Source organism: Lepisma saccharinum, chromosome 1 (genome assembly GCF_977018435.1).
Source record: "Lepisma saccharinum chromosome 1, izLepSacc3.1, whole genome shotgun sequence".
Taxonomy (NCBI): Eukaryota; Metazoa; Arthropoda; class Insecta; order Zygentoma; family Lepismatidae; genus Lepisma; species Lepisma saccharinum.
In genome coordinates, this window is record NC_139229.1 from 209,961,674 (window position 1) to 209,987,489 (window position 25,816).

Genomic DNA, 25,816 nt, shown 5'->3' on the forward strand with positions numbered 1-25,816 from the left:
ACGACTCGCATCCGCGGATTCGGGTCCTACCGCCCCATGCGCCGGTTGCCGTTGACACCACATCACCGACACCTGAGGTTGGTGTGGTGCCGTGCTCGGGAGGCATGGACAGAAGATGAATGGCGTCGCATCATGTTCAGTGATGAGTCCCGCTTCTCCATGACCTCCGATGACCATCGTGTGCGGGTGTGGCGGCGTCGAGGGCAGAGGGCACATCCTGCCTACATTGTGGAGAGACACACAGGTGTGACTCCTGGCATCATGGTGTGGGGAGCCATTGGATATGCGTTCAGGTCACCTCTAATAGTGCTTCGGCAGACTTTGACGGCACAGCGATACGTCACAGACATTCTGCGTCCACACGTCCTACCCCTTATGGCACAGCACACTGGGACAGTGTTCCAACAAGATAATGCACGCCCACACACAGCCCATGTGTCTATGGACTGCCTAGAGCATGTTGAGGTCCTCCCGTGGCCAGCACGATCCCCGGACCTCTCCATCATTGAACATGTGTGGGAAGACATTGGACGGGGACTCCGTCCTAGTGCCAACCTGCGGGATCTGGAGGGACAGCTGCAACACCTGTGGACGAACGTACCTCAGGAGAGGATCCAAAGGCTGTTTGACACAATTCCGAACCGCATAAGGGCATGCATTGCGGCCAGAGGGGGTGCGACACCCTACTGACCTGGCGCCACCATTCCACCTGTAACTGCCAACGGGCTTGACTCTTGCATCCTATATTGTAATCAGTTCAATAAAGGTACATGGACTTTCAGCATATGTAGTTTCATTCACGTCCAACCACTCCTTCTGGGTGCTTAACTTTTTTTGTCAGGCAGTGTATTTGGACCTAAAATGGATGAGGAGACAGGTGAGTGGAGAAGGTTACATAATTAGAACTACATAATTTGTATTCATGTCCAGATATTATTAGAATAATTAAATCAAGAAGACTTATTTGGGGAGGCCATGTGGCACGAATGGGAGAGGAAAGAGGAGTTTACAGGATTCTTGTTGGGAAACCTGATGGTAAGAGACCTGTAGGAAGACCAAGACGAAGATGGAGGGACAACGTTGAGATGGACCTAAAGGAAATCGGTAGGGATGGAAAAGAGTATATGGATCTTGCTCAAGATAGGGACAGACGGAAGGCCTGTGTTGCTGCAGCCATGAACCTTCGGGTTTAAGAAGGCTAGAGAGTTAGTTAGTTAGTTAGATCTACAGAACGAGTCGGACACTTTTTGATCATACCTCCTTTGTATTAACAATATCTACTGTTACTAACATAAACAAAGACATGCATCAACTTGTGATTCTTTACTGTTGTGACCAAAGGTTCATAAAGAAAATAATTCTTTGCAGACGAGGTATAACTTTCTATAACTTCAGGGTACTCGAAACATGAAGAATGTTTACTCACGTAAAAAGGTAATATAAGGAACACTATTTCCTCACATGATAATGTTGAGAGCGGACAAAAGGTTGATGAGAACGACCGGTTCTGGTAAGTGGCTTTTGACTAGCTTATCGGCGAAAAATAAGCCAATTTAGATACCAGGTAGTGTTACTAAGCTGTTACTAAACACCGTGGCGCAACACCTCTTTGGGAGAAAAGGGCTCCCAAGTGGCTTGATTTTGCGTGACACGTGGTCAGCGCATCGAGTCCCATCGCCGCTGTTTTAAAACTCTTTGGGCCGGAGTAGCTTCCAATTTGTAGTTACGATGCTGGGACAACACAGACATTTTTGGAGCCCCATCAGGGATTGAACTCAGGACCGCTCGTACCAAAGGTAAAAGTGATGTCCATTCGGATACGCGGGGATTGCACCGGTTATTGCCAACCTATTATGTAGTAAAGCTGTGTACGGTGACACCTTGTTCTTGAACAAACCGGGTTTTAATCTCCATCCGGCCTGGCTCTGTGTGTTTGTAAGTGTCCCTTCATCAATCTCATCTAATCATATTTATCCTCATCTTCGTTATTAGCCAAAAGTTGCAGAAAAGCAAAGTAATACATTTAATGGGCGCGTCAAAGCGTGGATTGTTTGCTCCGTTAAAGTCGTACTTGGAAACGTTGCTTATCAACACGAAACATAGGGCATGACCCTCGAATCAAACCAAGAAATATGAGCCATGTGGAGATGGACTCCTTATCAAGGCCGAAAGCTACAAAAGTATCAAGACAAAAAATCTCAATATTTATAATGTATGTGAGGTGGTATAGTGGTTCTCAGCACACAGGATATAACAAAGGACAACACAGAGAATTATCCTGATAATGGGTCCAGACACCAGTGACGACCAGGAAGAATGCAGCTTCCAGATTTGTATTTCGGTTCCAACTTTTTTTTCTTCTTTTGTCTAAAGAAATGGAGACAGAGAATAATACAAAAAGAAGCAAGTAAGACCACAAAAGCTCTTCTTGGTGTTGGAACTTCGACAATGACTATGGGAAAACTTAGTGTTGTAGATAAACAAATAATAATAATAATCCGTGGCTCGACAGCCCTTGAAGGGCCTAGGCCGATCTCCCGACTGCCAGTCTCCCTCCCACAACCCTACCTAGAATCGTTTTCACGTTCAGAAGACACAACGGCGCTTATGGAGAAACCGCACAGTGTTGCCAATACAGCGCTAGCTCATGTCGCCGGGAAATGATGACCTTCCTTCACAATGAAGGTGTTACATATTTTGTATATATAATGATAATTATATGTAATTATTAATATTAATATTATACTGTGAACGTTACAGTTACCCTTTTTACTATGATCCATTGCGATCACTACACACGCGAGTGTAATGCACGAATATGACACTTCAGAAATCACTTAAAAAAGTAAAAATCACTGAGCGATCACACAACTGAAAACACTTTTTCGGGAGAGGGAAAAAGTCTAAACAGACCAAAGCAGATCTCTCACTCAAGTAAGGGGAACCTGGCACATGGGTTAGATTAAGTTGCAACCCAAACAAGCAAATGAGTTATGGCCCACGTGAACTGATAAGACGTGAATGACTCAAGCAAGGCATGTCATATTTCTATCTTGAAGCCCCATACTTTGTCACGTGTTGGAAAGCCTTTCAAGGGTTAATATTGTGTCTATGAATTTATGTGTACATTGGAAACTGAAAGGTGATCTTCATTTCAGTATTAATGTCGACAGTAATGTAAACGAAAACAACGTGTATTTGCGACAGCACTAATGTTGATCACAACAGCAGCATTGGAAATAATTGTCAATTATTAAATTTAAGTAATTTCAATTCTATTATAACAAACAGCATGGAGTTCATATTTTTACTGAATGGAAATAAAATAACTCGAAAACTTGGTGGTGATTAGCCGGAATGCTGCGGTGAGTCAGCTCAAGATGGCCAGACAACGTCTCCTTACTTCGCGCGCGGTTCGGATTAAAAAGAAACTCCAAATGCATGGAAGTAATATTTCTGGGAACCTTTGAGTGGTTATAAAAAATAATTTCATTATTTTCTCCACAACTTTGTCGCTGGAAGTTTTTACTTGGAATTACAGAACAAAAAATGGCCAGAGACGACATTTTCTACTGCACGAATATAAAAAATCTCCACATACTTTATTTGAATATTTTTTAATGCAAATATGCTTTAAAGTATTGATAAATTCTGAGTACCATCGTCACCTATGACAATTAAAAAACAGTGTCAATTTTTTTCATAATGAAAGCTTCAATTTTACGGCATGTTTCAACGTTAGGAATGAAAACAATGTAAAAATTGTGTTTTCACAGAAAATTTGCGTTTTTAATTTATCTAAAATTATGTAAGCAAGGTACCAGTTTTTTGTGTTCACCATCGTATTCTCTACAAAATTCCCTGCAAAACTGCAGGTACCGATTTTACTTAAGCTAAATTTGTAAATCCAGAAATTTGACAACAGCGCGCTAGTATTTCCCATAAGAAAAGCATTGCCCATAAGAGCCCATTGTGTCTTGTGGACGTCTTCAACCGATGAGGTAACGTGGAGTCAGAACGTCGAACCCGCAGCCATTATTGGAGATATCCGACACCGGGTTATGCTACTCACTCGTAGCTCCTCAATTTCCTCGGTTGCCACCGGCCCTTACACAAGCCGAAAACCCAGAGACTGAACCCACGCGGACTCGAACCCATGTCGTCCCGCAGTCGGATTCCAAAGCACAGCGCCTTAGACTGCACGGCAACGGAGGAGGACAGAAAAACGTATTTTACATTTGACATCATACTGTAATATACTGTTTTTTAGTTAGCATGTCCTGTTGTGAGACCAGATAGGGATGGTTGCCCAAATTTTTGCAACAACTGTTTGGTTATTATCTTATCGGCCTTGCGCGATAAGACCAAGAACGAAAGAACTAACATTCAAATTTTCAGTCGTATCGAACTTGTTACATAAGAATAGCAAACGTTATATTGAGAGAGGATTTGCGCATATCGCATTCCTGTAGAGTCGAACGGTTAGCTCATTCTCCCTTGGTGCGAGCAATGCTGGTTCAATCCCCTGTGGGAATCTCTTGAATTTGTTGTTGAACTAGCATAGTGAGGACAATTGGAAATCTATTTGAAAAGAAGAACTATGGAAAACGAGATAACAGCATCGATCGCACTATTGCACTGACCACACAATGAAACAAAACCATTTGGTAAGCTTTGACCCTCGAAGAGCTGTCACGCCACGAACAGAATATCATCGCCATCATAATGGCAATCTAGACAATGTTAAAAAAAAGTGAAGCACGAGTTGAATCTTTCCTGAAGGCGAATGGCCAAGACTAAAAGGTTCTCTCGCTGCTGACGTGGTGAGTTTGGAGAATATTTCAAGCTCTTTGAGATATAAAAAAAAAACCTGAAGATGAAAGTGAACCATGCTGCAGAGCTCACTGGCCTAGTCGGTAACTGGACAGAAATTCTTCAACAATATGAAAAGTGTGTTAATACAAGTTGTTTTTTTCCAGAAAACTTGTATTAACAAAACACTTGTAATATTATTACGGGGAAGGTGCATGTTTCTGTGCGTAATTAAAAGTGTGTGACATAAAGGTAACACATTACTTCGTTAGTGTGTTACCGTAACTAAAGATAAGTAACAATGACAAGTAACTTTTACTTCAGTGATTTAGCTAAGAAAAAGGAATTATAGAGAGGAAGGTTGAAGGAGGCCATGGCCGAAGGTGAGCTGTAGCGTCATGTATGATGATGAGATGATATATATATATATATATATATATATATATATATATATATATATATATATATATCCAAGAACGTTAGTGTCTATGTCCTCATTTCTTACCGTCAATTTCCTGACAAAATAGAATTCATAGCCTACCAGACAAGAAACCAATCGGTGTAGGCACATTGACCAGTGGTTCGGATCCCACTTTAAACTGTAGATCCAGTCCCGATTAGCCTATCTGTGCATAAGGTGGACTTAAAACAACAATTCAAATTCAACAAATGGCCAATCAGTTTTAGTTACTCATTGTTGACTATGAGGAGCTTTTCCTTGGGACTCTTCTTAATGGAGTGGAATCTTGGGTTTTATCTTGCGGACTATATGAATGAAATAAAAGTTCCAAATAATAACACACGAAGTGCTGGATATAAGCATAAATCGTCTTCTGACTACTTTTCCCCCTCGTCTCTATGCCTGCCACGACTTGAACATGTCGTTAACCTCAACAGTCAATTGTTGGCTCTTCCCCTTGACATTGCTATTGCAGAAAGAAAATACGGAAAGAAGAATTAAGTGGCGAAAGTCCTAGAGCAGAGTAAACACGGAAAGATTGCAGCGCGACTGATTCATTTACAGAAAGCAAACACGTTTTGCATTGCAGGTTGTTGGTGTGGTGCGGAGTCGAAAGCTTCAACCAAGGGGGAGAAGATGTTCGACCTAAAAGTGGATTTTTTCCATTCATCTTGCTTCATTTCCTTATGGAAAAACGTGATTTTGGATCAACTTTCAAACGATATATAAATCTCAGTATTTCCGAGTGCCTAAATTACTATTTTGCTAAGTCAATTCCACCCCTCTCCATCTCTCTATGGCCTTTTTCATCATCTTTATCTCTCTCGATCTACGTGGCGGAGTGGTTAGCATAGCGTGCTACGGCTCCAGGGATTCTGGATTCGAATCCCGACCTGGACATTGGTCTTCTTTATGAGTGTTCCTTCATCAGTTGCAGCAATCATCCTCATACGAGTCGCGCTTAGCCAAAATTGAAAGAAAAGAGAAATAAAATGAACCAAATCAATCAATCTCTCTATCTCGAATATTTTCTCGCTATCTCTTTTTCTCTCTTTGTTTGTTTGTATTTTTTTAAAAAAAATTGCGTGGTTTCTCTGCATCTTTAAGCTAAACACGACGATAATGATCGACGACAATTTAAAAAGGAAACACTTAATGTCGAGGCCGGAATAGACTTTTCTCTCTGTATCTCTATGTAGCAAGGCCGCCAGCATGTTTTTCCTCAGGGTGGGCAGCAGTGCTTAAATGGTGGAAAAGCATTCCTAGCACTAGGATAATTTGCATAGATACTAAATCTGCTGTCTTTCCCGGCACCCATCGTCCATGTTTTTACACTACAGTTTCAAAATTTGAATTATATGAAGTCTTTCTAAATATCTCGGGGGGGGGGCAAGTGTCCCTCCTCGTCTCCCTCTCTTCAGGCGCCCTTGCTATGTAGTGGGTAAAGCAAGCACTTAGGGAACATTGTTTGTCACATTCTGTCGACAGCCCCCCCCCCGATGGTGTAGTGGTAACGCTGTCGCCTTCTAAGCAAGGAGTTCTGGGTTCGATCCCCAGTGGAGACACATTGCAGAGTGGTTCGGATCCCACTTTAAATTGTAGGCTCAGCCCCGACTAACTTATCTCAACATACTCGTCAAGTGGACATAACATTCTGTCAACAGTTTCATGAACTAAATGAACTTCCACCACGGAACCTTGGGAACACCAAGTAACCGACAAATAGCAAGTAACTAGCTAACTAACTCTCTGGCCTTCTTAAACCCGAAGGTTAATGGCTGCAGCAACACAAGCCTTCCGTCTGTCCCTATCCTGGGCAAGATCAATCCAACCTTTTCCATCCTTATCGATTTCCTTTAGGTCCATCTCAACGATATCCCTCCATCTTCGTCTTAGCCTTCCTACAGGTCTCTTACCATCAGGTTTCCCAACAAGGATGCTGTAAACTGTTCTTTCCTCTCTCATTCGTGCCACATAGCCTGTCCATCTAAGTCTTCTTAATTTAATTATTCTAATATTATCTGACATGAATATAAATTAAATTATGGTCTAAATTATGTAACCTTCTCCACTGGCTTGTAAATAGCAAGTAACATACGATGAAACTCTTATATTACAGAAACAAGATTTCGACTGGGACTCTACAACGAAGGGATTGGTTCTCAGTTCCTTCTTCTACGGGTACATAGTGACGCAGATACCTGGAGGATGGCTGGGTGCTCGCTACGGCGGCAACTGGGTGTTTGCCTCTGGGATTGCTGCCACATCGGTCCTCACCCTCATCACTCCGCCCCTAGCCAACATCAGCATCTATCTGCTTCTGGCGCTCAGGATCGTCGAGGGACTGTTCGAGGTGAGTTTCTACGTCCTATATTGTATAACTTATATAAATAGTAGTTGGCCCATGCGCTGTCAACAATCTTAAAGGAGAGACTGCAGAGCAAAAAAAAAATTATCTTGCTGATAAAATGCACTTATACATACACTTCATTGTTTACAACAAATTTGAGCTCTGTTTACAATTGTAATTTATTTATTGGTGCAACCCGGAATTTTAAGCAGTGAAGTGTTCTCAAATAGGTAGGCAAAAACAGGCAGTACAAATTTGAAGAAAAGGTCAAATCATCAATAGCAAAAATCTTGCAACATTATGGATAAATTAACTCAAACCAGGTTGTTGAAGATTCCAGGAATCTATACATTCTAATGAGTTTTATTGGGTTCCGCAATTTTTCTAGCACAATTTAAATTCGGTCCAAGTTGTGTATTGTTTCGTTTCAATACGGAACTTGGACCCTATTTAAACTGATCCGGCAAAAGGCTCCTGAACCATATTTAAATTCATCCGAAAAAAAGAAAAAAACAGTTTCCTGGCCACTATTTAAATTGATGAGGAAAAAAAGGTTCCTGGACCGAATTGAAATGCTTTACAGATAAAAAGTTCTTTACGGTCCAGAACCCATTTACGCGTGCTGATTTTCTTCCTGAACCGGAATTGAATTTATTTGAGCAGAGTAAAAGCTCAAAGCAAGTCATTGCCTAGTTGAATGGACATTTCCACTAATTTTTTTTATAGCAATTGAAAAAAACTACACCCTGGAAAAATGACCCCTGCAATTGCTCGCGTTCCTCTGCGTTCAGTTAAAGGCAAAAACGAGACTTCCAACGTTGCGAGGCTAGCGTTGCGCTCAAAGCACGCCCCGCCATGTTGATACGTCACTACTTAGAGCTCGTTCGTCGTCTGCTCTTCGAACGTAGCGCACGGAGAGCCAACGTGTGCAGCAGTTTTACAGATCTGTACCGAATTAAATAATGGAAGAAGGAGCGATAGTTTCGAAACCATACCACTAGGAATCCTAATCCTATCGAGATGAGATGAGGTGGCAGTCTTGGTGTCCTTATCGTTGAGAGTTGTAAATGCCTGTCTCCTATTTATTTGTAAATGTCTCGTTGGCGGTCTCGATTTATAAACACCCGTCTCCTTCTCATCTCGGTTTCGGAGGGAAATTCTCGTTCTCGTCTCAAGTTTCGAAAAATATAGAATTAACAACGTATGCAAATGCTTGTCGTACAAACTTTCACAGTGCATAGAGATTACAAAGTCAAAAGACTTTCCATAATGATGTTTTTATTTTTTTTATTGTTTGACTCCTCGTTTCAACGATACGAGCCCTCGAAACCTGGATATTATCCTAATTATAAATGCAAACTATACCGTCGATTTAGAATTTTCACGAAGGAACTGCTGTAATTTTTATACAGAAAATTCATGATTATCTGACGATGTCACATGTTCCAGGTTTGACTCTCGACCTGGGAATGACTGTTCCTTTGTGAATGTTCTTACATTGAAGTGGAAATTGTTACGTGGGGGGATGTTTGCTCGAGACTTTGGGGAACAACTACGGGGATGCTTGTATTGTTGTCGTTAGTGTTGGTCCCGTCTGACCTCTTAAAAGGAGACAGGACAAGCTAATATTTTCGAAATGAGACCAAAGTTTCGTCTCGTTTCATGGGTAGGTTGGGTGATATTTAGATTGTGCTGGTTGGTGGTGGTGATAGTGGGGGGGGGATTCTTCTGCACCCCAACTTCGAATACTGCTTGTAGTCATTTATCTTCATTGTCACGATTAGCCAAAAGTGGAAAGAAATGCGACGTCTGAGAAGATACATACTAAATTAACCATGCGTTCTCATCATTGCTGTTCGACAAAGTGACGGAAAAGCGACATAAAAGTAGAATAAATACATAAATTTGTAATATATATATTAACTGAAGAAAACTGTTGTTTACTGCAGGAAATTAAAAAAACTCCGTGTATCTTTTTTGTACCATATCGTTCCTTATATTGAAGAAATTTGCGTGTAATCCCGAGTGTTCTAAACGTATTGTTATTTTTAAATTTGCGAAGAAAATATTATGACGAAAATAATTGCAATTCCAGAAAAGGAATTCTTGTAACATTTAATTTCTTGCCAGTCAGAAACTATGTATTGGCAATGAACAAGGCTGTTCACGTGTTCAGCCATTGACTGTTACCAGTATTGCTTTGTCAGCCTAATGGAAACACCCTCTACAGAGTGGCTGAATTATAGTAAATATTGCTATACTGTTAGGGCGTAATTAATCTCCCAAGAAATGGAGCACACATTTTTGCACTGGAAGTTATAAGATACTTGTTTTACACGGTAACAAATCGCTTTTTGCTATCGCTTTCACTGCCCATGCTAAGTTTACGAGACGAGCAGAGGCCCTGCCTGCACGCATTTCTTCTAAGTGATGACGTCAGGTCAATCAGAGAACGTTTTCAAATCTGTGAAGTAGGAGGTGAATTTCAGCAGTGTTTGAAAGCGTGTTTCTCGAGAACCAAAACAAATATCGCCAAGATATCTTGCACGTCTCAATTTTGTGTCATTATTCGTAATATGAATGGATTTAAAACGTTTTTCATGTCATAGTGGAAATGTCTAATACCCAAAGTTTACCTAACCTTTTACGTAGCCGAACGCGTTTTGTGATCGACTCATTATGTTGCTATCGAAGGTCCGTGGTTCGAGCCCTTCTTTGTGAATGTCCCTCTCCTAATCAAATTTATCTAATGATCACTTAACCTCATCGTCTTGAGTAACAAATACAAAATCATCAGCATGTATTTACGGGTGAGATTGCAGCAGCCTATTATACTTAGTTCAATAAGAACTGTTGGTATAAGTCACATAATGGAAAGTAGGGTTTTATGCAGTACATGTTTCTCCCCCTTACACCTTACTGCTTTTCTTGTGTTCTCCAACAACTGATATAAAAGGACTGGCCAGTGTACACAAGAAATGCACCAAACACTTTTCCTTAATTTGCCTGCAACTGATTACACTGTGTTTCAGGGCGTTACCTACCCATGCATCCATGCAGTATGGGCGCGATGGGCTCCCCCTCTGGAACGCAGCAAGTTGGCAACCCTGGCATTTTCCGGAAGCTATGTCGGAACAGTGGTGTCGATGCCTTTGTCTGGAATTTTGGCAAAGTACTTAGGATGGCCGTCCATATTTTACATATTTGGTAAGCTGTCACGAACAAGTTATATGCGCAGTACGAAACGATAGTTAAGGTTAGCATATGTATAATTGCAAGTAATTATTTCATTTCTAAGAAATGTTTCCATTTTAGCTATTTTACGTCGCATAGGGATGTAGAAATTGATTTGAAAGTAACGAACATTTCATCAAACACGTCTACTTCAGAAGCAGATGATTTGCATGTGCGATTCCCTGTTAATAATAACAACCAATCTGTGTTAGACGATTACGCCAAATGTCTGCAATAAAAATTGACCGATCACGTCCATTGGTCTGCAACAATTACGTCATCTATTACACTGGTGATCAAGAAGAAAACGCGGGACGATGCTATCGCCGCAGTTAAGAAAATTTTCGTAACGATCGCCCCAGGTAAGATAATTTGTGTAAGCATAAACTCACCGGGTTTGCTGTCTCCACGTTGAATCATACATGTACATATCCCCATCCCCCCTCATCTGCCTCTAAACTCAATCAAGCATCCCCCACATCCTCACATTGTGTAAAATATGACATATTATCTTATATTTCGAACAAAACAAAGGCTATACTCAATATTATAATTTTGATATTCGAGAAAAAAATTAATGAAAAATACAATATATAAAATTCAATTAAACATAATTGCTGCAAGCGTCTCCTTAATTATTTTCCTGTGGTCTCCATCTGATGTTCTGCACAATGTTCAACAGTAATCTTCAATCATAGTTACACTCGTATGCCCCTGCCATAATTGTTTCATGTTAAACATTTCTCCTTCCCAAAGGTTTTCAAGGAAGTAAACAAGGTAAGAATGTTGAAACTGTAATTTAAGATTCATAGAATATTCTATGGTCTATATGTTGGGTGGAGGGAAAGGAAGAAGAGAATAATCGCTTTCGTAATGGTCAATTTTATATCGCACCTCTCTGACACTGTTTTCACCGTCAAATTACTTAACTCAGGATTTCTACACGTATAATTACATTCATACATATGTTTTGTATATACCTTTGTTAAACTCTAATAAAGACAAAGAACCTTTATATAAAAGAGCGTTTTTAAAAGTTATGGCTAAACCAGAATAGATTAATCTTGGACTCACAGAAAACCAGTATCGACGCCAGAAAAAAAATCAAAGAAGGGGAGTAACAGATGTAAGGACACAAAAATTCTAATAAGTTCTAAAGTTAATACAGGATATTGTACATGGTAATAATGATACCACAGTTAGATAATATTTTTTTAAAAAAAAGAAAAAAGAACACAGAAGGGCAGGAGGAGGACGAGGGGGGGGGGTGGAACTCTATCGCAGACAACTGTGGCAAGGACAAAGAGACCGTGAATAGCAAATTAGAATAACTGGCTATTTCAGTACTACACCACTACATACATGCATCATTTCATTAAGTCTCATCAATTTTCTTTCTTGTAGGTGTCATCGGTATTTTGTGGAGCATTGCGTGGTTCGTGATTGTGAAAGAATCTCCTGACAAAGATCCACACATTTCCCCTGAAGAGCTTAAGTATATCCAGGATTCTCTAGGCTCATCCGATCAGAAGTGTGTAAGTACAATAGTGTTTAAACATGTTGCTATTTTCCACAGACGCAGAATCCATCCCAATATACAGATTTCATATAAACTAACTATTTAGTTTTGCTTTTCGTTTATTAATCTCATGCACGAATACATCTCAGCGAATATATGTCAATACATATGCATCAATATAGAGCTGTAGAAACCTTTTCAGCTTATTGCTTATTATCATATCACAGTTACATGGATGGCGGCGACAAGGGGGCAGGAAGGTACCCCGGGCGCCGAGGCAAATGGGGCGCCGAACAAATAAAAATAGAAAAGGTTGGAAAATAATAAACGTAGCGGTGTCCTGTGTGTATTGGCGCCATTAAATGAATGTTATTGCCAATTTGAAAATGAATCGATAGGAATTTTTTTTCTAGGGTAAACTAAAGAAAAGCAACATTTACCTCAAACAGAGTAGGTGACGTGTTCGTTGTAGGGAGCGTGAACTCGCCCCGGGTGCGGGAAATCTCTAACTACGGCATGTTCTCTGAATCAAAGTTACCAATATTACATGTTTTTGTATGGAAATCAAGACCTAAATTTTGTGCTATAAAATTATTGCCTACACTGTCCCAGGAGTTTGTAGAGTAAGCTAACAAAAACAAGTTCTCTGCGCAAGTATTGACTCGAGGGTGCTCGACCGATGAAGGCATGAGAGGGAAGGGGATTGCATGGAGAGGGCAGTTTGCAGCAGAGCGCACTGCATTGATCCGTCCACTCGCTTTCTCTCCTTTTCTACTGTTATATGTGCCGTTACTCGGCAGACTCCCGAGACAGGCTGTTGGCGAATTAAGTGTTTTCTGGAGACATTATTTCAGAATATTATGTTGCAATGAAACATGAAAAAGTAGTATTCATGGTTTTACTTTTCCAATTGCAGAGCGGCAAGCAACCATGGAAGAAGTTTCTGACATCACTTCCTGTTTGGGCAATAGTGATGGCACATTTTAGCGAAAACTGGGGATTTTATACTCTGCTCACACAACTTCCAACATTCATGAAAGGTAAGTGCTGGGAATATGGCAAGCGACGAGTCAAAAACAGATTGTAACTCAAGCGTGGAGATGAAGTTTTGGAATCAGATGGACAGACCTTGATTGAAATTTCTTTTTCAGACATCCTCCATTTCCAACTGGACAAAACGGGATTCATGTCAGCTCTGCCTTACTTGGCGATGGCCATTATCCTTCAGTTTTCTGGCCACTTGGCAGACTGGCTGCGAGCTAAAGAGATCCTCACAACAACTTTGGTAAGTAGCACAATAAAACAACAGTGCGTGTACAGCATTGAAGAAAAAATCGATACAATATAGTGCTTCTTAGCAACAAAGTATATGGCATTGAGTGGAAGAATCTCACTTACGGAAGATTACGCTTGTTGTCTGACAAAAGTATATAGTAGAACTGAGCCGATACCACTATTTGCCGATACCCATACCGATACCATGACCGATTCCTACCGATACTTGTATAATTCCAGTATAAAATAACAAAGGCTAGTTACCGAGTCATACTAACTCGTCACATCACTAAGCACACATCTAGAAATATATATGTGGAGCCAGTCCGAGCCAAGTGTGTCAGAAATATTGTAACACAAGTGTTTCTATTTAATACGTTAATTATAGGTCGATTCGTAATAATACGTAAATTAATTAATTAGTACTTAATTTCTCTGATGCATATGGAGTATTGTTATATGTAACCACAGACTAAGAAACGGAGGAAAGACAACGTTAATACCTATTTTGTTCTTTGTTTCTGGACTAAAAAATATTGCTATTACATAAATAGTAAAAAGACGCTATAAAATCATAAGACAGTAAATATTCATCGTCTAGCTTACGCTAAAATATGTGTAAAAACAACTGTCATGACAAGGAAATTAATGTCCAAGAAGTAAAAAATTGAATAACAAAATGAATGATGGTACGTCCATTTGATGAAAAGTAAAGTTCCTGATAAATATTTTATGTAAATTATTGTAAGTAGTGGTGTACATAAATCATTAGAGGGGCCTCGCCGATGGTGTAGTGGTACCGCCGTCGCCTTGTAATCAATAGATCCCGGGTTCGATACTCAGTGGACGCATATAGTGGTTCGGGTCCCACTTTAAAATGTAGATCCAGTCCCGATTAACCTATCTGTGCACAAAGTGGACTTGAAACAAAAACTCTATCTTCCTTAGTAGTGTCATTCAAAGCCGTATGTTCCCAATCTAATCTCGGCGGAAATAAATAAACCTTATTGGCCGATACCGGCAGTCACACAAAAGACTGACACAGAAGGAAAAAGGACAAGAAGAAATTGCTGAATCCCCTTTCCGCTTCAATGTAGATAAAACAAAGCTAATTTCACAGTAACCTTCATCTCTCTTTTCCAAGAACTCCGAACCGGCATTAGCGCGGCGGGTGGTTTAAAAACATGCACGTATCTTACCACCAGGAGCTTCAAGCAAGTATTGGCAATGAATTTCCCACGGAAGCAGTGACATGTAGTTATGGGCATTAGTCGATTATTAAAACCATCGAAAAAAACATCGACTAATGAAAATTAGTCGACTGAAAAAAATAGTCGACTAATATTAGTCAAATTAGTTGAACGACTAATATTAGTCGAATTAGTCGTTTGACTAATATCAGTCGAAGTAATCTTACGACTAATTTCAGTCGAACCATCAGTTGACTACATTTCCGACTGATTCAGTCGAAACCGAACAAGACTAATTCAGATTCCACACGAACCATCGGCCAGAGAGCTTATTGTTAAGAAGTGAGCAGGAGAGCATTTCGTGGAAAGGTCAGCTTGTGAAAAATTCCATCACATGGTACCGCGCCACAGAAAAGGACATCTCCTCCTACCTCAAGGAGGTGATGGCTGTTGTCATTCATGTCGCTATTTTTGTTTGGTGTACTTTCTCAAGGAATATGCAGACTTCGAGAGTTTCTTGGAACTTACAGGCAAGTGACCTTCCCTATGGTGGTTGGTGCAAGATAGACATCACAAAGCTCTCATTTCTGACCTTCAGATTGTGTAATGTTAAAGGCATTGTACTGTATTCAAAGATATTCTTAGAAAAAACGGTCAAATGTAAGAACATAGTATAAAATGCATTAAATAAAAATAAACACTCTTTATGTTTATGGCATAAATACTAAAATTTAAGCTGTGCAGTACGATCTCACACTTGATCAGTCGCTCTATTATGTTGATTTTCACTCGGTGGCTGAATCCATTCACATTCTTGCCGCTGACGACTCCGGTTCGAATCCTGGCGTGCACATGGGTGTTCCTTTGTAAGTTTTCACTCATCAATTTTCTCTAATCTCCATTTATTCTCATTGCCCTGGTTAGTCTAAAGAGGCAGGAAAGCGACGTAAAATGAGGGCATATTTACATTATGATGTTGCATATAACCCTTGTTTTCGCACCTCGAAAAGGCTATCTTGAAGCCCCCGTTAATTGAATTTGTATTTTTACTATTTAGCGTCTCTTTTTTGACGCTTTTAGATAATCAATAGGATGAGGATAATCGTCGATTATGAAATTGGTGAATAGACACTCAGAAGGAACACCCACATCCAGTCACGGACTCAAGGGCTGGGCATGGCCCATTTCCTCCCTTCGAACTATGAAATGTTTTAATGTGAAGCTATAAAAAACTACGAAAGGTTTTGCAAGAAATTTGATTTTGAACTTGCGTAAATGAGTGGGTTGTTCGCGGAGAGAGACAAGCTCCAGGACTCTGCAGTCTGTAATATTTGGTAATTTTAGTTTTATCACTATTGATGCAAGTTTACCTAAGGTCCCGATTTAGCTGGGACAGTCTTCTCTTTTTAGTGCCTGGTTAACTCACATTCAGACATGTTCACTATAAGAATCATTGCTAATATATAGTATTTGTACCTTTGAGCACAGCTTTGATTTCTTGACCAAACGACCACAAAAAGTTGAAAAACTCACTTTCTCTCCACGTTCCGCGCCTTATTTATTGCGCTGAGGATGTTTCACGGGCGCAGAAAAGCAGTGATGAGTGAAAGATGAGCTCTCATCCTCTCATCTTCTCATCTTCTCATCTTCTCATCTTCTCATCTTCTCATCCTCCAAAATGTTTGTAGATCGTGACCTTTGTAAACCTCTCTCTCGAGAACGATGTGCCACACACACACACACACACACACACACACACACACACACACACACATACATACATACATACACACATACACTCATTTTCTCTCCACGTTCCGTGCCTTATTTATTACGCTGGCGATGTTTCAGGGCGCAGAAAAGCAGTGATGAGTGAAAGATGAGCTCTCATCTTCTCATCTTCTTATTCTCTTATTTTTGAAGGACCAAATGTTTGTAGATCGTGACCTTTGTAAACCTCTCTCTCGGGAACGATGTGGCACACACATACACACGCGCGCGCGTGTATCATTTTCTCTCCCTGTTCCGCGCCTCATTTATTGCGCTGACGATGTTTCACGGGCGCAGAAAAGCAGTGATGAGTGAAAGATGAGCTCTCATCCTCTCATCCTCTCATCCTCTCATCTTCTCATCCTCTCATCCTCTCATCTTCTTATTCTCTCCACCTTCAGAACATTGTCGTCAACATTAGAGATGAAGTTGGAGTGCTGGAATCAACGGGAACAAATATTTATATATCGTGACCTTCGTAAACCTCTCTCTTGGGGGAAGGATGTGGCATATACACACGCGCGCGCGTGCGCGTATGCCTTTTATTATTTCCGTATTGTAACACAAACAAACAAACAAAATAATAATTGTTGTTTTTTAGGATACCTGGCCCCTATAACCTCGCCAGGGTGCGTGGTGCCCAACCAAAAAGTAAAAAAGGTTCTCTAACGGCTGCGGTTATAGATTACCGCACCTCTGTAGAGTTTCACGTGTTTTTTTTTTTCCCCAAACTTCCATGAAACCCTACAGAGGACCTCCGTAATGCATGCAACGTGTACTAACGACTCTAGTGTTATTTGATATAGAGTTTTATTGTGAGATATAGATAAAAATAATTATGTTTATTATTAATATTTTCTTGATGAAGATGGAGAATGTATGTGTCTGTGTTACAAATAAAGTTGCATGCTTTTTTCTAGTGTGTGTGTATGTGTTTTTCATGTTTCGACAGCATCTGAAACGATAAAAAAAGAAATTTTATTGTTAATTTTCACGTGTAAAAACAACAACAAATTTTGTGCAAATTCTGATTGTCTCGTGCTATAGTGCAAAAAAGATATTGTAACTGATAACTAATGAAATTGACATTTGTAACTGATCTGAACTAGTGAAATTCGTATTGTGCCATTGTAACTGATTGTGCTAGTACAAAAAATTTCTTATTGTGCAAGAAAAGATGTTAAAAAACTTGTTAAAACTGCTCTGTGACCCTCTCGTTCTTCAGGTCGTAGGCGAAGGACTTCTCTGCAATCAGGATGACACTGCATAGGGTATCCTCGGGCAAGGCATCGTGGAACTCGCAGACGACCTTGATGTTGGTTCGATCGTTGACCACAACCTTCTTCCTCTTAGATGTGTTGATGACGGTCATGGGTCTCCGTGCTTTGAACTCGCTGGGCGTGTAGTACATGTCCACGCTCCCCTCGGTCACGCGTTTGTAAGCCGAAAACGCTTCGTAAAGTTTGAGGTAATCGTTTTTGGTCACGTCGAGGTTGTAATTCTCGCGCGGGAACACTTCGTTGCGTCCATTCTTCAGATAAACGTTCTTGATCTTGCAGTCGTCGAACTTGCTGGAATCTTTTTCCTGATTCTTGTCCCTCCCGGTCTGAAAGAGCACTACGACGAAATCTGGCATGTCGAACTGTATGTTGTTGAACTGCGTCGTCACGTCGAATTCCATGTGACTTCCGGACGCTATTTTTTGCACGCACTGGTAACCGTGAAAGTGAATCGGTACCTGCGGACTTTTCAAGATCTCCGCTTTGTACTTGAGGGCGTAGTTCGTTTCGTATTCCACCACCGGCATTCTCAATTCCATGCTCCGGATGACGCACTTGGCTGCTTCGGGTAGAGTGTTGGCTATCGGCGTGGTGCCGTCCGGACCCAAAGTAGCGTATCGCATCAGTGCGTCGTTGTCGTTGGCCGCTCTTCGAAACGTGACCCTCAGTCCTCCCTTCCACATGATCTCCTTGTAGTCCGAGAAGAAACCCGGCAGCAGACGCATGGGAAAAAGCACCGTGTGACTTCTCGTCGATATTTTGGTCCCGGCTTCGAATCCCCCGGCCTGGTAGTACGCTGCGTCCGTTTTGGATAATTTCAACGTTCCCACTGCCGTCGACGTGATGCCTGGATAATCTATTCTGTCGATGACGGTGTTGTGTTTCCTCACCTCCACCTGCGAGAACAGGTGAGGCACGAAGTTGTCCACGAGTATCAAGTTTGCTGCTGCGGGAAACGCGTCTCCGCTTTCCTTCTTCACCACCTCGAATTGAAGGTAGAGGTCCGCTCTGTGAGGATGAACGAACCCGTCGCCTACGTCCACGTCGTATTCGATCTCCCTGTTCGCTTCGTTCAGATTGGCGAACGTGCGACGGTTGGGAGGGAAAGATTGCAATTCGTAACTCTCGATTTGCTCCATTTTACATGTATGGTTATTTATTATACGTTGATCTCCACGATGGCCGTCGTAGTGGCACCTGCGAAATCCACCACGTCTCCTTTCTCGTTCGTCACCACCAACTCTATGTCGTCTATGCGGTTGCGACATACTGGAAAATAGATCGGCGAAGAGGGCGTGTAGATGATCGGTTCCATGAACTCGGAACTTGGTTTGAAAGTGGCTATGATTCCCGTCTGCTTGTGACTTCCTAACAATCCGTCCGAAGATTTCGTGATCATGCCTTCCGCCACGTTACAGTGTACGTTCAGAGTCTCTATGGCCAAGAATTTAGGAATGTTGGTTGCCACGTGCTTGATGCCAGCTTCGAGTTTGGTGTCGTTCTCGAAACCTAAAAGTTCTCCCATGGTGCCCAGGTCCACGGTCTCCGTCGCGGATAGGATTTCCACTCTGTGCGTGACCGAATTTTGAGAAAGGTACGTGCCTTTGGGTAACTGAGCTTGCAAAGTGGAAAGATTGTATTGTCCTGGCGTGACGACGATGTGTTCGCTTCCGACGCTAATTTTGTTGTTGTGATGCGTAACATTGGGTATGAGGTACATGCTGTAGAATGCACGCAGAGCCACGGATTTAGGATAGACGATGTCGTCGTGCAGCGTGAGTTTCAAGATTGAAGATTCGCTCGTGAGATGGAACACACCCATCCTAGTGATGCTGTTTGAGGTTCCACAATGCTTTCTGGAAATCCTCGATCGTAGGGTTATTTATTTTAGAGAGAAACGCGAGCACGGAGAGGCAGAGATGACCGCAGTTCACGTCTCCGAAATTTTGAATGCGTTCGTCGTTGTAGTATATGGAGGTTTTGTTCGTTTTCAGATAATAGACTAAATTTGTAGGTGGAACGCCTCCGAAAGAATCGAAAACGAACGCTTTATCATCGTTTTTGTGGTAACATATCCAATGCGTGCCTGGATTTTCTTGACCGTCCAAGTTGACTACGCCGCATTCTTCTTTTTTAACGCTTGAAGGTAACGAGTCGGACATGAAAACTCCTCTGAAGTGTTTGATTTGTAACGGTTCGATCAGAGATTCAATGTCTCGGTTGGTGAGTGCTTCTGTTTCTTTTTTTTAAACTTTTTCATCACGCCCTTCCCCTTCTTCTCCATGGCCAGGTTGTGACGTTTCTGTTCTTCCAATTCCGCCTTGTTCTTCTTCGAGTCGATGACGGTTTTCGCGATGGCGGCACTTCCGCCGGCCAAACTTCCAACGGCCCCCAATGCTGCCAGGATGGCCGGGATGCTGAATATGAAACCTCCGATCTTTTGCTGTTTCCGCGAACGCTGCAATCTTTTCAATTGAGGTGTGCTGAGCAGCAATTTCATTCCGTGTCCTTTCGACAAGCAAGAACGTTTCTTCTCGCGTTGTTTCTTGGTGAGTAACCCATCGAGGGTACCTAGATTTTTTAGATTCGAATATGGTATCTGGTACACGACACCCTTGGGCTTCATGTTGATGCTCTATGTGTTATTTTCAGGGTATGTTATTTATATATATATTCTGAGATTTTTTCTTGTGTAGTTTTTTACGGTATGTTATTTATATATTTTCAAGGCCTCGCAGTCGTTACACAAATTCTATTACGTGCTTTGTTTTCTTGCCAAGAAGTTCCTTTGTCCCCTTGTACACGATTCGAGTTTTGTTCTCGATTAAAATAGATAGCTTCTCGTCGGATAACATGTTAGCGTATAGATCTGGTAAAAATAGACTGTATTGTGCGTTGAGCAACAGGCGTACCTTGGGACCATACTGGGTAGAAACGATTGAACCGGAAGTTATCGTGTAAGGTTTGTCGACTTCCAATTCCTGAATTTTTACATACTCAACTGACAAATTTAGCATTTGTTTTAATGCTTGGAGATCACTTATTTTTTCAGTAGTCATATCAAAAAAAATTCAGTGTTAGAGAGAAATTTAATTGTTTTTCACGATGTGTGTTATTTATATATACCGAAGATTATTTTTTTCACGATGTGTGTTATTTATATATCAAGTTTTTTTGACACGTATATATATTATTATTTTTTAACAGAGGAAGAAAGTCCGTGCTTCGGAAAACGCAATGATGTGCGTAATGATATCTTCCGTCTCCTGCATAGACTTATACCAATCTACCGTGTACCATCTTCTTCCCTGCCTCGCCTCGTCCAGTTCGTCCAACCTCTCGTTCAATTTTTCCCCTGCAGCCGAAAGCAGAATGTTGAGATCACCGCACCTCAGGCCGCTGATCTCCCGAAGACGGTCCTTGAGAACTATTTCACAAGGGATGCGAAATGCCGGCGTTGTTTTAGCTATGATCACAAGTTTATTAACATCTCCGTTAACTACCTTTTTGAATATTTTATATAGTAGTTCGTGCGGCAAATCAGTTATGCAAGCCATGTTGTTTTTTTTACTGTATGTTATTTATATACCCCACCCCAATTTTTGTTTCGTGTTCATGGCGATGGTGGTACCCAGTGCGGCGACCCGTTCACCCAGCGATGCGTCTCTGCTCACGAACCTTTCGAAAGCTGCGTGCTCTAACTTTCTGTCTGCTTCGTGACGTGCATCCAGATCCGTCTGCGTGGTGTTGTAGGCGATGTCGTGATCTTTGCATGCGGCGTCCAACGGATTCACATCCTTGTCTCCTCTCTCCAATCTTTTCTCGAGTTTGGTACCCGGTCCGCAGTACTGGTAGCCAGGTAAATGCATCTCGAAAGGTAACTTGTTGATGATGTCGTTCACGAGTCCCTTTCCTTCGGCCACGTTCCAGAATTTCGGAGGCAGCGTGTTGATGATTTTGATCAGGTAACCTATGCCCTTGTCGTCGTTCACGATGAAGTTGGAAAGTTTCGTGCTGATCATGTCCACGATGCCAACCTTCTCGTTGTAGAAATTACGGTTGCCTGCATTCTCTTCGCCGGCTATCACCAACAATCGGTCCACGAGCTTCCTCACGTCGTCCACCCAAACGAATTCTTTGGGTAACGTATTGTAGCGTTTGACGCCGCTGCCTGTTTTGACCTGGTTCCAAATCGGTTTGATGAGATTCCTGTACTTCTCGCCGCTGCTTGATTTCACCCTATTCTGCGAGGCGTCGTTGTTCTGGTACAAGGCATCCGTCATGATTAGAATTTCCTTGTAACTTTGGTAATCTTCGTCGGTGTAATCTTTCGGCTGCTTTTTGGCAACGAGTTCCCACAGTCCCACCGTACCCGGATACCTGTTCCAACTATCCTTGTCGCCTAAATTGACTTTAATGTCGTTGCCTTCGAAGGTCACCTTCGATTTCCCAATCTTCCACACCACACCGCCGCCTTCGCTGGTTTCCATGCTGGGATACAATCCGAACACTTCATCCTTGTCGAATTTCCCTGTACTTAGGTAGTCTCGTGCCAAAGGTCCCAACTCGATTTTATCCGAAGACGACGACGTGCTGCCTATGGCTCGACGTCGTGCCGGTGCATCTTTCAGTTCGAACGGCGTCGAAGGAATGCTCGAAATAGGCGTGGGTACAGCGTAACTTTTAGCTGCGAGCGGTACGAGTTCATTAATCAAATTTTTATTTTGTTCCGTGACACTTTTAATTTCTTTACCTAGACCGCTGATGGCATCGATCACAGGTTGATCCTGACGTTTCTTCTCTTCGTAGAATCCACGATTCTCGGATTTCCAACCTTTAAAGCGTTTCGCGAGGTAATCGCGAAGCTTGAGATTTTCGTCTTCAATTTTTCGTTTCGTCATGACGTTATTTATACACGTCGTTTCTCACAACGTTGCAACGTTTAGAAAGTCGTTGATTTTGTTTCTGTATTTTCCGTTGTTGGGTTTCCTCGTCATGTCGATCGTCGCGAATCCGAAATCGTCACCGTTCCAGCAAGTAGAGCAGCAGCATTCCAAAATTGATTGTAGTTCATGTCTCCGCCTACGTAGTCATCGTACGCGTGCTTGAGGTTGGTGTGATCTTGACGAAACAAACATATGAAATTAGCGTTGTCGCGTACTAACTGTTTTGGAATTTTGGAAAACGTTTGAGCTAGGTAAAAGCAATCCATTCCTTTGTGACGACCTTGCGTGAAAAAGTTGCGAATTTCATTTTGATTTTCCAGGATGACATCGTCGAACACAACGACCGAATTTTCACGACAATCGTCGAGTGGTTTTATTTCCGAGGCGAACGTTGCAATGTCCAGACCATCGTACAGTTTCATCAGTTGCTGGTATTTGGATTGCTCCAAACTTTTCGAGAACACGTACAGGTGCCTGTTCTTCCAATCTAGCCAATTTGGTGCGAGGAGAAAATTGTCCACGAGCAGTGTCGTTTTCCCACACCCCGAAGGACCTACGATCAGACAGCGGATGTTGTCGGGGAGCAACTCGCCGTTCTTTTTTTTTTCTCGTTTGACTTTCCGAATCAGGTAAACGTTTCACCACGTTCCACGTACTCATAGAATCACTTCGTTCGCGTCGATCCAACTTGTTTCCGGAAGTCCCAGCCATTTCACCAAAAGTTTGTTGCCTCTCTTGCGCAAAACTTTTTCGATAAGGTACGTGTCGGGGTATTTAGTTTTAGAGAGTTCCTCCTCGTAGAAGCGCCCCAATAAAATTTCACCGCCACTGTCCTTTATTATATACGTGTGACGGTTCCCGGGTAGAACTCGAACCACGGTAAAAAGTTCAGTGCTCCAGTTTCGTGTGAAACCCCTGTCGAACGTTCGCTTCAATTTACTAACCCTCACTTGTTCTCCAATTTTGTATTTAGCTTTTTTTGTCGTGGGCGTGTACTTTGGACAGTAAACGCTAGAAATTAAACGTTGCTCGTCAGACTTGGTAACGTCAGCTGGCTTCATGCCTATCGTTCCGTGCCGTGTGTGATTATAGTCGTTAACAAGTTCCGGAAGAATAGTGACCCACTTGTAGCTTCCCTGAAGCGTGAAGCGTGACCACATGCGCGATTTCAGAGTGCGATTGAATCTTTCCACAATGCTGGCCTTGACGTCACTGAAGGTCGAGTAATGTTGAACGTTGTGTTTCCGAATAAACTTTTGGAATACGGCATTGTAAAATTCCTTCCCTTTGTCCGTGTGCAGAAACCGAGGTCGTCTACCGCCGCTTTCGCAAAAAATTGTCTTGAATGCTTCCGTGACGCACGTCCCCGTTTTCGCCTTCAAAGGTAGAGCCCATGCGAATTTCGAAAATGTGTCTATGACGGTGAGGAGGTACTTGTTGCCCTTGTTCAATTTATGTACGTTTTTTAACTTGCCGCTACTCATCTCCACGAGGTCACTTTCCCAGAGGTCGTCGATTCCCTTGGTTACCACAGCCAAACGTTTGTAGTTGCGGCGTGCAGGTTTATGCAATTCTTGGACGATGGCTTGCCTAGACATTTTTATTATTTTTAGAGATTACGTTTGAAGAGAAGCACCAGCGTGATGGGATTCAAAGAGGGTGGCACTTCGCTCGTGTTTTGAATGATCAGCTTATCGCCGGCACTCACGTCGAAAACGGTGAGATCTTCGTCTTCGTGTATTTCATATATGTTGCGCGTTTCGTTCCAACGTGCCAGAGGAATGTTTCCTGCTTTCTGGACGCCACGATTCGATATCAAAGTCATGGTGGGAACGCTAGCTTTTCTGCCGTGAGACCAGTACGAAAATTCGTTTATCTGAATTGTGCCATTGAGGAGAAACTTGTAGTACGGATGATAAGGATGTAGCATGTACAGTTTGTTACCTTCGACGAATGTGGAGATTCTCTGTTGATTGGGTACGCTGTTGATTTCGATGGCTTGCAGAGAATGCAGTTTAGCGAATTTAGTATCGACGCTAACGAGGTTGCTGTGAAGCTGACCCAGTGTGTTTTGTACGGGCAACAAATGTTCGACTATGGTATCCGTTACGGTAGAAAATGACGGTTTGATTTTCACTTCCACGTTCAACTGCTTGTAGCTTTCGTTGAGTTCTTGCAACTTGGCACCGAAAGAGGTTAGCGTCGATTCCTGCGTTGATTCCAGCACTCCAACTTGATCTCTGATGTTGACGACAATGTTCTGAAGGTTCTCGATTTGATTCAATTTCGAGCTCTTCTCGGTAAGATCGTTCACGATGATTCGCATCTCTGTAAACTGCGTGTGAAGGTCGGCGACGCTCTGCGAAGTGGGCAGCGTCGACACCAGCGAAGCAAGTTCGTCTCGAATCTGTTCCACGTTCGCTGTTTCCGTTTCTAGTCGTTTCAGCATACGTGATATGTTCCTTTTCAAAGCGTGTAATTCTTTGGAGGTGGGGAGATTGGCCACTTTACTCTCGAGATCGCTCAACGAACTTTTGATGTCACTCGAATCGGATAGTGCCGTCACCGCCGTTTTCAATTTTTCCAAATCTTCGCTTGAAGGCACGCTCGTTCGTAACGATTCCAAGTCACCCTGTATGTTGTCCAGTACGTGATGAAAATGAGTAAGATTGGATTCGACGTTCAAATTTTCCAAATATTGGATCTTCTGCTGAACCGTGCTTAACGTGTCCTGAATACTCGTCAACACACTTGCTTCAGCGTGAATATTTTTAATTTCTTCGTTGATCAACTCCAGAGACGCCTGAAGCGTAGCGATGGTGGTTTGAATGTGTTCGAAATCTTGATAAGCCTCCAGTTGAATTTTTATGTTCGCGACGCTTTTACCGATGACCTGCAGTTCGTCCGACGATGGTAGGTTCGTCATTGTATCTTCCAAAGTCTGCAACTTGGATTTGATTTCTTCCAACGTGCCGGTGAA

The 25,816-nt window shown here is 42.0% G+C and overlaps 1 protein-coding gene across 4 annotated transcripts in view; it reads left to right on the top strand.

The window, feature by feature from the left end:
* LOC145978818 (vesicular glutamate transporter 1-like) overlaps positions 1–25,816 on the top strand; it is a 70,606-nt gene that overhangs the window by 21,269 nt on the left and 23,521 nt on the right. For all 4 annotated transcript variants that reach the window (XM_083111686.1, XM_083111710.1, XM_083111701.1 and 1 more), the window contains exons 4-8: positions 7,392–7,625; positions 10,655–10,829; positions 12,261–12,391; positions 13,292–13,415; positions 13,527–13,660. In XM_083111686.1, coding sequence (XP_082967812.1) covers positions 7,392–7,625; positions 10,655–10,829; positions 12,261–12,391; positions 13,292–13,415; positions 13,527–13,660 — 798 coding nt within the window. The remainder of the gene's footprint in view (positions 1–7,391; positions 7,626–10,654; positions 10,830–12,260; positions 12,392–13,291; positions 13,416–13,526; positions 13,661–25,816) is intronic.